Source organism: Pyricularia pennisetigena, chromosome 2 (genome assembly GCF_004337985.1).
Source record: "Pyricularia pennisetigena strain Br36 chromosome 2, whole genome shotgun sequence".
Classification (NCBI taxonomy): domain Eukaryota; kingdom Fungi; phylum Ascomycota; class Sordariomycetes; order Magnaporthales; family Pyriculariaceae; genus Pyricularia; species Pyricularia pennisetigena.
Genome location: NC_043741.1, coordinates 4,846,511 through 4,860,378, shown reverse-complemented (window position 1 = coordinate 4,860,378; position 13,868 = coordinate 4,846,511). Strand labels below are relative to the sequence as shown.

General features: G+C 48.8%; 1 protein-coding gene across 1 annotated transcript; it reads right to left on the bottom strand.

The window, feature by feature from the left end:
* Positions 1-6,463: 6,463 nt before the first annotated feature.
* PpBr36_01361 (uncharacterized protein) lies at positions 6,464-8,892 on the bottom strand (the record flags this gene model as incomplete). The annotated part of the gene is made up of 2 exons (XM_029888548.1): positions 6,464-8,633; positions 8,717-8,892. 2 exons carry the CDS (start codon positions 8,890-8,892, stop codon positions 6,464-6,466), a joined length of 2,346 nt encoding a protein of 781 aa, XP_029752311.1.
* Between the last annotated feature and the right edge of the window lie 4,976 nt (positions 8,893-13,868).

The window sequence follows — 13,868 nt, the reverse complement described above, 5'->3', positions numbered from 1 at the left end:
AGGAGGCTAAAATTACTGGAGGTCTGGCTCTTTTATTATCATTATTATTATTATTATTAAATGGAAAACCCGACATGGTGTGTCTGGGATAGGATTCCATAACGAGTATTTTTGGCTTCAGGGGGCGGTTCGAGCTTCGAATATCAGTGTGGAAATGCATTTTTTTTTTTTTGTTCAAATAATTCACTTGCTTGCAGCGTAGGAGTCGCAAGCAGTACTTGATCAACTTGGCAAAGGTCTCCGTCACGAGCCACGGATCTCAAGAGGCTCATGGTATCGAAGGTTCTCGGCATAATGGGGACAAAAGCCCGGCAAATGGAGAACGTAGCAAACTGCAGATGTCTACGTACACATGACGCAAGTCACGGTTCGCTCGCTCAAGTCAAAGAAAAAAAAAGACTATAATAAGACCGCTCATTTCACCCAAACAATGCGGCACTGCAGACAGGCAGGCATGAAAGTGGAAGCGGTGACGTTAGGGTGAGAAAATGTATGGGTATGTGTATGTGTACAGGGCAGGGGTACGTTCAAGTTGTCGCTCTCTATAAGGGTGGTGTTGTTCTATGTAAATTCGCGCCTGCAGCATGGCATGTATGGATGTATGTATGTATGCTCTAGCGCCGTTTCAGGCCAGTCTATGTAACTCTGAGCCGCTCTGGCAGCGTATTGTCGTCCTCAGGCCACTTAGGAACGACCCGAAGAGGAAAGGTGGATAGTAAAAGGGAGGTTATTTTGGCGAGGTTACTATATAGGCTTTTCTTCACTATGTGCCAGCTCATCAGTATCCACACAAGCTTTTTTTTCGCATTTCAGTCTGAACACAAAAAAGAGGACAAAAAAACTTAGCCACACGCGATTGGAGGGTTGGATTCAGGGGTAACAGCCACCCGGTAAGGCGTCTAGCCCCAGGTCTACCTGCCAAGTCTAGTAGATGTCAGTGATGGAACGTTGCGGGTGGGTTTGCCCAGGAACAGGGAAAAGAAAGAAGAATCTTCTCAATGCGCCGCGCGGGGAAGACGAGAGGAAGACAAAAAAAAAAAGGATTTTTCCCCCCGAACCCCCCGGGCGGCGTCTGCAGGGGCCCGCCAAGCAGCAGGCGTCTTGTGCGCGTGTCGCACGCGTCTGTGTCTTCCGAAAAGAAAAGAAAAAACACGCGAGCAAAAAGAGAAGACCGGGGGCCCGGCCCGGCCAGTCCATCCCGGGACTTTATGTCTAAGCGAGGTGTCGGCAGGCTTCGCAAGTGCCGACGGAGGTATTTTGACAGTTTTCTTTTATGTTGTTGTTTGTTGTCATTGTGCATCGTTTTCCGATCAAAGACCCTGCCCGCCAAGAGCTGTCACGGGTAGCTCGTTGTACGTAACAGCTACCAGAAGGGGGAACTGTTCTCCAGGGCGACATCGGGCCGACTTGGGCTTCTTCCTATGTTTTTTTTTTTTTTTTTGGTACCCTAGGATTGCCGAGGGTTTTCCCCCCTTTCAAATGTCAACTTGAATGTGGTTCTGAGCATACGGACCGAGGCAGAAAGGTGATGATGATAGGTAAACCAAGTGCCGGAGCGGGAACGGAGAATGCCAAATATGTCCGTAGGAGGTTTGCGACTTGCCGGGTAGCATCTCGACGTCTCTGGTGCATTAGGGTACCGAAGAGACCTTATCTGCGTGGGTATGCAGGGGATTTTGTACGTAGTGCTTGCCGAATGAGGCATGTATGTCGGCTTGGAGATGTAAGATGGTTAGGCGACTGACTGACCCAACGTACAATGCCTTGGGGAGCAACAGACTATCCACTAGACTAGACAAGGTCCTGCGCGGTCTATCCGAATTCCGAGATGCAACAACGGAGTTTACAGTAGTTGTTCTTTCTTGGTCTGTTGGATGGAAGGTCGAGACACGCGGCAGAGCCATCAAACAAGCTTAGCTAGCGCGGTTCTCCGCCTTTGGGTTAACGTGATTTCTCGTCTCATTGGGTTCAAGCAAAAAGGAAAGAAAAATCGGGATGCACCTATGCGGTGGTGTCAATGCTTGTGATGATGCATTAGATTTGTTTTTTTTTTTTTTGTGTCTATCTCCCTTCCCCACCCTTGTTAGGTTGCTTCAGATGAGGCGGGAATCGAGCCTGCCTGTTACTGTACCCCGCACTTTGACAGTTATTTTTCAGTGCCTGGTCAAACGCCTGGGCCCAAGACACGGCACGGCATGTGCATGCAATGGCATAATTTAGTAATGACTAATGATATTTATCTAGTCTAGATGCAGCATTTCTTTCTGTTCGTCTCATGAATACTTGTTTTTCCTGTCGTGCATTTTGAGATTTATGGTTCGTAGGGGATGCTTTTTTTTTTTTAATTTTGTGATTCCTGCAGCCTGACATTGAGTGTTACCCATGTTCGGGAGAGAAAAGAAACTTGATCAAAAGATGACGGGGACGGCCGGCAATGGGTACGACTGTGACTGCGACTGCAACTGTGACGGTGACTGGGGGCCATGCTAGCGCCCGCTTTGTCACATGAATGTCACATGGAGACAGAGACAAGAAGAGGTTCATCATCAACCAGAGTTGTGTTCGTCGTCTACGGGCCGTGAATCCAGATTGCATCAAGGCATTTTGCCAAAAGTCGATCCCGACCAATCAGCCAACAAACTGTGGGGTTGGTAGATCCGGGGATGCTAGGCTGGGTTTAGTGGTACTTTAGTACATAGTAGAGAGGCGGGGGGGGAGCAACCTAGCAAATACCACCACGGCAGCTAGTTTACTGTACGTCGTAGTCGTCAGGGTCAGGGGTTTTCAGGGCCCTTGTCTCTTTGTCTTGGATCAGAACAGACGACTTATACGCACGCCCCCTCTCTACTGTAATTTAAATCCAATAAGCGATTGACCCAGAGGCGTCAATGCCTTACCTCATATCATGCTCTTTACGTTCTTTATGGGGTATTCACAGATAAAAGTTTTCTGGGCATATTCCATATTAGTACAAAGAACTGAATTTATACAGTAGAATGTAGAAATAGTCCATACGCACTATGGACTTGTATACTCGTTTATACAAGCAACAAATTCACTCACTTGTCACATCTTCTGGCCTTCATCAGCATTTGTCGTTATAGTCTAGAACATGAGAACCAGCCCCTATTTGGTATGCACATCGTATATCGTCACGAATTATAGCCATGTGTTCAACAAGAGCCCTCTAGACCAACTCGGCTTCTCAAGGCTAACCTCGGGTGCTGCTAACCTATCCCATAAACACATCAGTGGTACAGTATCCATACACACACACACACACACACACTCAAGCACACTTTTTCAGTAGTCCAGACCCAACAAATGAACCAAGACAACCATCCATCTGATCCTTCACACCCTCCCGTATGTGGACAACACATGCAGGAAAATCCTCCCAAAAAGGGTCCCCTACCTTTCTCCTCACGTTACTTACCCATGGCGCACATCCGCGAAAAAGGGGCCGTCAAACCGATGGATATTCTCCGGTTGGACAGTCAAATCACTCAACTACTATTCGACAATATACAAAAAAAAAAAGTCTATCCACTTGTGGAGCACAAACCAGGCACACACGCCCGCGTCAACTCTTTCCCGCCCGTCTATCCCATTCTCAAGTAGACACACACTACATACACCCCACACCACACCCCTGAAGCGGATCATTCAGTCCTTACAAACTTTTTTCATGGACCTTGTAGATTTTGCTGTTTGGGTCTTTTTGCTATACTTGCTTGTCCTTTTGGTCTTCTTTCTCTTCTTCTTGTTTGCCTCCTCGCTAAACATGCAAGTTCGTTAGCGACCCTGCGCCTGCCCCAGATACTCTCATGCCTTTGTCCACCTGACCACATCACACTTACCGAGATGCGCCGATGAGTCCTGGTCTGCAAAAAAAAAACCCCCCCGAGGAAAAAGCAAAAATAAAGAGAGAAAAGAAAATAGAGAACATCAGGTTTGGGGGCCGGTTAGGTCTTTGTCGATCGGGGGAAAAGTCTGGGGAAAGCAGCATCGCTCTTTGTTGCCCATACGCCCCCCCTTTCTCCCCACATACACACACTCTCTCTCCCCTCAGTTCCCCCTTTTCCATTCGGCACACCTCTAGGAACATAGACGCACCGCCCCAAATATCCACTTTCAAGTCAAAACCAGCATCGTTTGGGAGAATGGCGCTTGCATTCGTCGTAACATTTCCCCACGGCTTGATAGGGAGGTGTTTTTCTTTGGGGCGTCTTGTTCCTTTGCGCTCAAAACAAAATGCCCGACAAAGTTGGAACTCGCCTATTTGAGCCTCTTTGGTTGGACCCGTGGGAAAAAGGACAGTAAGGAATCTGATGAGTGATGGCGTTGCAGGCAACAATGATGCAATGATGAGTTGAGCATGTATTTTTGGGAAGCAGATAGGACTTACCCATGACAGTTTAATACTATGATATTGATTGGCTGGATGCTCACTTTTCCATCAGGCCATGGCGTTGAGAATAGCTTGGAATTAACTCTAGACTAGTTTGTGACTGCATAAACGCATGTTGGGTGGTATTCCTAAATCAAGTTTGATCATTTCATAGGAGTTCAAACAACATCCCATTCCAAGATGCCTCTCTACGTACTTACACAGCCGGTAATATTATCACACAGTCTACCTTTCTGAGTTTTACTGAAGTGCCTCAAGACGAACACAAAAACAAAAAACCACCGGTGAGGGTGAAGAGAGCGTCAAGAGTGACAACTAAAGAAAAAAAAGAAAAAAAAAACACAAATGTACGCAAACCCATGCGCCACGGCACGAGTCGAGTCCCCTCTAAATTTTTCCGTTAGCTGGCAGTATGAGCCTCTCTCATTTTTCAACGCCCTGAAGCCGGCGGTGTAACAAAAGGGGGGGAGGGTAGACTCCCCCCGCCCCTTCTTCCCCTGATGCAAATTCCCCATCGGAACCCACCCGACGGGATTCGTTCCCGAATAACAGAGACAAGTCACTCTTCTTTTTATTCTGCTTCGTGGAGATTCTTCACTGGCAATTTCCACAATGGACCGAGATGTTTTCCGTTTTTTTTATTTCTCCAGGGAAAAGATAAAAAAAAAAAGCCATGTCTTTGGTATCAGCACTATTGCAGCATCTGAAGACACCCGGGAAGGGCCTGAAATCTTGCCAGTATAGATGTAGTATTTACGAAAAAAAAAGGGGAGGAAACTGGTACCGACGCAAAAGCGAGGAGCACACACACACACACACACACCCCAACATTCGGAGTCCGGATCGCCTGTCTGCAAGTGCGAATGCCCGATCGGCGTGGCATCCCCAACATGACGACGACCCAAGACCGAATCCGTACTCTCTATGCCCCTATTGTTCTTCTTCTTCTTTTTTTTTTTTTTTCGCCACCAGTCTCGCTTGTGCCTGTCTTTTGTTCACATGACACCTCGGTTGCGTTTACTCTTTCTTGGCCATGATCAAGTCTGTCTGTCCATGACACGAGGTGGCTTGTTGCATGAAAAGTAGGAAAGGGTAGTTTGTGGTGGCTGTTGCCACTGGTTCCGAACATGCAATTATTCCGTTTCCTGTAAACTGCGTCGTCAATTTACTCACCACGTTCCAATTTTAAACCTAAACCTAGAACTAGCCTAAACTAGCTCTAGACTCTAATTGTTCCTGAGATTTAGTCATGTATGTGCACATACAAAGTCTTTAAGCGACGTTGAGTAGCCGCCGGTAAGCACTCGTGATGTGATTTCGACCTGCGCGTTTTTTTTTTTTTTATCCGAAAGGGTGGAGAGCATAAAAACTTTTCTCTTCATATTCTTCGGAGCAATGGAAGAGCGATTTTAAAATACATGATGACAAAATAAAAGTGGTATCATTTAGAAAGAAGATGTGCCGTTATGTGTGTATCTCGTTACTCATTTCGGGTATTTTCAATATCCGCTTACACAAGAACCATGGTATGCCTGTCCATGGAAATTCAACCCCAGTGCACTACTACCACGAGAGCTGACCAGATAGATGACAACTGTCTTTCCATCTGCACCCCGCGTTCCCCGAATAGTGCACCCCGGAAAATGCCATCTGTACAACGAGGGGGCAAGTATATGAAAGAAAAAGAACGATAACAAAAGGAAGAAAAGCCTCCAAGCAGAAAACATCCAAAAAGAAAAGAACCAGACAGCCCCACCCAGCCGCCGCCGTCCAGGAACAGTTTTCCCGTCAGTCCAGCTGCAGGCTTTGAGTCGTCCCCCCCAGGGGCGTGTGCATATGTGGTGTTCCCAGCAAGTACCGGTGGCTGCACACCCTCGACAGCTATGCGCTGTCATGCTCAGGACCCCACACTCCAAATTTCCCTTTCCCATGTGGGCCGCTTCTGCGGGGAAAGACTGGACGACGTCCTTTCGTTTTTTTTTTCTTCCGTGAAATCAGATGCAATATTCGTCGGTAGCACGTAAATAATAACGCACTAGCTCTAACCATGCGCTAATGGACGTAGGGATAGCCGTGCTCCAAGCCGGCCGCCGCCGTGGCTGGCATGTCGTTCCCTATCATGTTGTAATCCATGCTCATCATCATGTTATCGTGAAATCCGTAAGCGCCAGCGTCAAACTCGTCGTGTTGTCCCCAGAGCATACCGTCCAGATCCCAAAGGCTCTGCTGATCTGAGACCCCCATCATACCCATGATGCTTTCCGGGTCGACGATGCCGATCGGCGACATGTGTGGCATCTCTACGGCAGTATCTGCCGAGGGGCCGATGATCAATCTTGGGGAGGTGCGCTCGCCCGTAATGCCCATGTGATGTGATGATGTTGTAGAGTCGGTGGGGCTTTGTGAGCGATGGTGTTGCTGCTGCCTCTGCAGATTGCGGGATGCTTCGTACATGCGAAATACGACCTCGCGACTGCGCCTCGCTGCAAGAGACCAGTCTTCCATCGCATCAAGGAGTTCTAGGACGGTCTCGATCTGCTTGTGCCACTCGGGCACTCGCGCGCTGTTCCACTGCCAAAAAACTGATACCAATGGGATCATGGCCGCCTGGTACAGGAACCAGACTGCGTTCCACCCAGACATTTGGTTGCGGGTCCATTCCCGAGCAATGTCTTCTATTGTTTGCTGTGCCAGGTCCCTGCAGGTTTCAATGGCTGCAATGTCGTGCTCCGCTGCGTGGGTCGAGCCACTAGAGGCAAGACTCAAGAGCACTGGTCGGTGCAAGAGCATCCGGAGGTTTTGGTATCGCCACTTCATGACACACCGTGCAATGTAGAGCGGCTCTGCACAGGGGTCCGTTGTCCGAAGGAGCCACGGCATATTAGCGTACCAGTCGACCAGGGCAGCATCCAAGTGGCAGCGATCATCCGTCCTGAGGAGCGGAGAGACGGCAAGCATGTCTTGGATTTGTGTCGAGATCTTGCAGAACTTGATATTCTCGATCATTGGCAGGATGCCTGCATGGTGTGTTGAGTCGCGCGCAGCATTGATGCCAAATTCAGGTACCCGAATGTTTATAGCAGGGCCCCAGCGACCAAAGGATGGTCGACCAATGGTCGTGGTTGCCCATGTGTCCAAACAGAACAAAGCCCACCAGGTGCGTCTCCGAGTCTCAGCCACGAGCACATCGCCGGCACTCTGCGTCAGAGACTCTCTGTGGAGGCCAAGAGCACTCGCCATCCTGATGGCAGCTCCGAGCACTGCGTTGGCCATGTTAGGGCGGTTAGTGTAGTGTAAGTAATAGCCACCAATGATGGCAAGGGCTTGTACGGTCTCAATGTGGCTGCTTCCAAAGGCATCCATAGGAAGGTGCTCCATCGCGCGGTTGTAGTAAGTGACGTGGTTGTAATCATCCGACTTCATGGCAACGATGCTGCCCATGGCAAACACCATGTTGAGCAGAGCTAGCCAAGGGGCGTCGAAGCGCTGGCCCTCAAGATAGTCAGCGCGGAATGTTGTCTCGTCCAGCATGGGAATGAAGACGTGAATCCGCTTGAAAAAGGCATCTATCAGTGTCTGGCCCTTCCAGGACCATGGGATCCGCTGAGGGTCCTTGTGGGTGCCAGCCCTTGACTTGGTAGACGGGTAGTTGTGTGGCATCTCGCCAGTGTTGAGCGGCGCCGAGAGAGTACTCCTCAAGCCAGGCTGAACTTTGAGCATAACCATCAGGGCCGCCTTGATGGATGAAGCTCCGAGATATGAAGCTTGTCGATCCATGGTGAGGGACAATGCGTTGACATCATCGGCCTCTGCCGGGATGGCGTCTCTCTCCCTGCGCTCTTCGTCCCATTCCGCGTCCCTAGATGGCATCTGCTCGAGATTCGAAAGAACCTGGTCTGGCTTGATGAAGAGAGGAGACTGAATGTCGTCGCTAAGCGGCGAGGTGTTCAAGGGTGGTGACGGAAGAGCTGCGGCGGTGGTGTCGAGCACTGGACGATCAAGCAGATCGAGGAGATCATGACGAGACATGGGCAGCAAAGACTGGACATCGTGGCTCGGGTATAGCCTTTTGAGAATGGACCGACATTCCTCTAATGACTGGGAAAGTGCTTCTAGCGTCTTTCTCGATGGGATAACCCGCTGCCTGTGCTTGTCATAAAAACACCTCTTCGGGGCACGGCTTGATAAGCATTGGCCGCAAGGCTGCTGTCCATCACACCGACTGAGAAAATGGAAAACAATGAGTTCAGATTAGCATGCCGATTCACAGTCTTGTCTAAGACAAGTGGTGCCAGTCTCACTCACATCTTGCGTCTTTTGCACTCGGCACAGGCGTGAGGTGTGGTGATGCGCTTGGAGTTGCTGACGGGGTTCGCAGCTTTTGGGCTCCCGGGACCCTCGGAAGTTTGCTTTCGAGGCGTGACCCCTTGAAAGGTGTGGAACATGCCCTGAGTAGGGACTGGAGATGTTGCCGGCGCCATGCTGACCGGAAGAAAAGAACAAAGCGTTCAGGCCAAGCAATAGATCCAATATATGAAGGAATCTGAGAAGAAGTGACAAGGGTTCAAGAAGAGCTCTTGAGTGGAGGTTTGAGGCAGGATGGCGGGTATGTATGAAACTATTATGGTTATTGATAGATCGTGTTATATGCAACGATGTGAGATCTGGAGGGACTGCTTGCAGTCTATCAAGCGTTCAACAAGGTTGTATAAGTAAGTCTGTATTGCAACATAATCTGCTGGAGTGGTGGCGATGGAGAGACCAAGCCAGACACAAGGGAAATTGTGGAAGGAGGATGAGGGTTTATAACTTCAAGATGCGATGTTGCTTGACTTGGTTGCGGGGGCTTGGTAGACCATCTGGGAAGGATGGAAGGGAACAATATCCGATATGACAGGGGGTGCTTCGACTAGAGAGGTATGGAGAATGTGGAGAAGCAGAAAGCACGATCCCCTGTAATAAATATCTGGGTCTGCTATAATTGCTTGCCAACTTCAACGGCCCCGCGTTCAACAACGCATGGGGTCGGTCATGCCAGGAACCCAAGACTAATGAGGAAAGGAATTCCCAAAAGTGGCCTGAAGAGGTGTAGACTGCATGAATACGCTCTCGTGGAAAGGCGGGACGCGCAGAGGAACGACATGTACTGTACCTGTGTCAAGATGTGTGTCTATTTGCTGTATATGAGTATGGTGGGAACAGGGGTGTGGCCATGAATGGACTGGAATAATTCAGCTTGGTAAGTGCATGGTGATCAATGCCGTGTGGCTTGCCCGAACAGGGAGTATCTATGAGTACCGTGCCTGGTTGCCACTCAGGTACCTTGCCCACATATATGCCTTGCTAAAGTAAATCAGTGAAGTCAGTGATAGCTAAGGTACAGTACGCGCCAATGTGGAAGACTGCAAGGGAGAGTCGAGGATGTTGTTCCGTCTAGAAATACAATAATCCCCCGTTCTTAGTGAAAACCCATGAAGCGAACAGACGGATACAAGGATGGTGTGGGTAGACGGCCACTCCGCTGTCACCACGGGAATACCGCAGGGGGGAAAAAAGAAAAGAAAAACCAAGCGCTCGAGAATACCACTGAACGGATCAAATTCGGGGTCCAGGCCGACGAGTTCTCAGTTTGCCCTGCCGGCCAGTGGGTTTTGGCAGCCAAACTCACCTCGGGTTTGGTATATATTTGGTCATGTCAAATTTTCCTGCCGCCCTGGCGTAACTGCCACTAACCGCTGGCGTTATTAACAGCGGCAAATCAAGGCTAGCCGCGTACATGAACATACATATTAATAGGACAAGAGCAAAGCAATGCAAAGAGCGGGCAGAAGAAAGGAACACAGCTCTAAACAGAGTATACCAGATATCAAATGATGAAACCGTCGCTTAGATGTACGCCTCGACGTTGGCGATTGCCGGTCAGCCCTGGACGAGGAAAAATAGAAGCATCGTGAATATTACGTCGCGGCGAACGATCGGGTGCTAGGGTGTGAGAAAAAGAAGAAAATGGTCAAGCGAGTGGAGACGACATACCCCCCTGTGACAAGACAAGATTGGATCGAAAATATGGGGTCGCTCATGTTCTGCTGTTTCAGAACGCCACCAACGGAAGGTAGTTAAGGTACTTAGCGTAGGAAGGTACAGCACAATGCTATGCACTGCACACTTGACACCCACTGTACACTAAACTAGTCTAGAGGTTTAGGTAAGGCAGGCAGGCACGTACGCACCTTGGGCGCAAGAGCGAAGCGAGGCTCCGTAGTGGCGGGCAGCCTCTGCAGAAGTTGTCGAGTTTGTCCGTCCCCCACAGCTTTTGTGTGTGGGGTAGCAGGCTAAAGTGGGGGATGCCACCTCGCAGACAAAAGGCCTTCTTTCCTCCTCCGTTGGTGGACACCTACAGATATTCTACGAGTAAGGACCAAGTACCTAAATCCAACGTATACACATCCTTGGTACTCGATCGAATTGCCCCTCCTCATATCATTGATGGATGCATTGAAGAAGACATATCCATAATATCACCAGTAGTATATGTAGCGGAGAGTGTGGGTCCCGGACACAAACTCCTATTGGCAATCCTTACCACCTTATAACACAAGTAGCAAGGTTGTCGGTCCAGAAATGGTCGAAGTCGCGAAGGTGTAGAAGAGAAGCAACTCCAAAACGTTTCAATCATGATAAGTACAGTATATCGGCTACTGACAGCTAAGAAACAGGTACGACCCGAGGGGCGAGAATGACGAGGAAAACAAAGGGAAAAGAAAGAAAAAAGAAGAAAAGAAAAAACAAGAAAAGATATTTTTACAAGCGCGAAACGGGTAGCCGTTTAATGGGCTGATGGGCTTGACGGGTGTCTTGCTTCGGATTGAAAAGTGGAGATTAAACGCGTCCGAAAATCCATGCTTTGGTTTTGTCATGACTGCACGCGTTCTTGCAGCTATTCATTTCCAGTTTTCTTTTGCCTGGACATTCATCCTGCGTTAGACCCGGCTTGCGATTCCATATTTCCCCTCCTTTTCAAGAGAACTTCTCCGAGTCTCAAAGGGAACTAACTTTTAGACACATTTTCGGATCCCTCTTGACTAGACCGACGTGTCTCTATAGTATTACTGGGGAACGAAATTGCTGCGCCAGACAGGCACAAGACAGTATACTGTAGACCGCCTCAGGTCTACCAGTATACCTAGTCAGTTGCCACTATCGTCAGCGCTGATGAAGAAAAAGGGAACAGAAGAAACAGGAGAAACAGAAAAAAAGCAAAAATTTCAACGAGAGCCCGGATTCTGGTAGCGAGCACAGCACAGCGTTGTAGCGAGCCTGGGGTACATGCAGTAAGCCAGCACAACCGATGGCGCCACAGCATTTTTGGGTTTTTTTTTTTTTTTTTTTTTTTTTTTTTTTTTTTTTTTTTTTTTTTTTTTTTTTTTTTTTTTTTCTGGGTGCTGTCCTGTCCCAAACCTCCACCGCATCTTTGGAGCGCGCCTACATGCATGTCGTCGCCAGACCAAGTCCGTCACCGGCTGTTTTCAATTACTCACCCCCCTGCTACGGCACATCGAGACATGTCGACGGTTCCCACCTTCATCACCCCCCCCTTTCGTCCTTCGTTGAGTTTTTTCCCCCCACAGGTCCATATTTCCTAGGCACGGCAGCAAAGAAGATCAAAGCCTGCAGACGATCTCTCTGCACCTTGGACGGTCTTAAGCGAGCTTTCTCTGGCTGCCGAACATGCGCTTAAGCAGTATGTGATCACCTGGCGACAGCAGATTTTTTCATTTTTGGGTTTTCTTTGGTCCATGGTCCCCCGCATGCATCTAGTTTGGAAGTTAGCTCGTAGATCTCACTTGACGACCGGCCCGACTATCATTCGTCGAGCTTTTGGAGTCACGCTAAACCCAACCTCACCCGCCAGACGAAAGAAGGTACGGGAACCCTGATCGGCAAGCAACACTCCCTGCCCTGACCAAAACAGACACCAGACACATGCATTTAGGTGCCTAACTTATCCCCTTCTAGACTAGATAGTCTTGACTTGCCAGCAACGCCAGCCCAATCCGAGCCAGGTTCTAGTTTTATGGCTGGTCCAGGCTCGTTTCCTTCCTCCCTTACCTACCTTACGTACCTAACTTAGCTTTCGGCACCCCAGGCACACAAAGCCGAAGCCTTGCGTAAATCGGACAGCCAAGCCAGCTAGGCCGACCAAACCGAGCCTGCTGCATGCTAATAAAAGAGTAGATCACCAACGTGACCTGGCGGGCTTACTGGCTTAACAGTGAAGCGATATTGCCATCCAACCTTCGCCAGACTGTTCGCCGCTGACATGCATAGGAGTCTTCAACACGTGCATCTCTGGACATAAGACGGGCAAAAGGACTAAGTGTGTTTTCTCTACCAACCAATTTTCTCAAGAAAGGAAATGCTGAAGAGAAACAGAAGAAAAGTAAAGAAAAGAAAGAACTAGAAACAAGACAGAGTAGAAGACAAGAAAACAAGAATAGGAAACCAAGGGCAAATCAGGATTTTTCTTTCTAATCCCTGGGGCCAGTACCCGTACCCCTCCTGTCTTGGTCTGAGGCAATCAATCACCAGGGATCTTGCGAGTTTTCTTAATTGGACCAGATACTGATATAGGCACTTATAAACACACGTACTATACTATAGGTCGTCTTGGCAAACATTCACCCATCAAACATTCCCGTCTCCAAGATTAGAGGGGCAGCTAAGGCGCTTTCGGGACTGCAGAGACGCGTAAATTAATTCTGTGCCGCTCCCTGTACTGGATTGCCCCCTGGTGCCCGTCTCGATGATCGTGATTGTAAAATCTGGCCCTTGGTTCCTTTTTTTTTTTCTTCTTGGTTGGAATATATTCTCACTTAAGTTTGTGCGTAGTACCCATCACCATCCATTCATTGGATGTTTCCAGTATTTTTGGACATGACCAAACCATTTGTTTCTATGGACGTCTGCTTCCTACAGCAGGAAGAGGTTGCGAACAGTTTTTTTTCTTTTTGCTTGCTTTTGTTAGAAATCCCTCACCATAAGCTGCCTTGAATCCTGATAATTATGAAGGCCCAAAGTCTCCGCCGCCAAATTCCAAGAAAATAAGGACACCATAATCCTGGACGGAATCGTGAACTGCACAAGAGGAAATCACCAGCATGGGGATGAAAAGGAGGGGGCCAGAAAATACCGCTTCCAGGCATCTGCACTGCTTGGCAGCACCTGACCTCACAAACGCGGCCCGCAGCTCTTCACGATGATACCTCTCTGATTCGAGCCGCTGTCTTTTTGAGCTGTTCCTCTTTTGCTTTGGCCCGTCAAAAAGGGTCCCGCCCTGTTTAATTTAACGTCTTTGCCCAATGATAAACGTCATGGACCTGCTTGCACCCACTAATATTCCTGGGATGTATTACAGCCGAGAGACAGCCGGGAAGCCTATAGACCATTTCGTACTGGA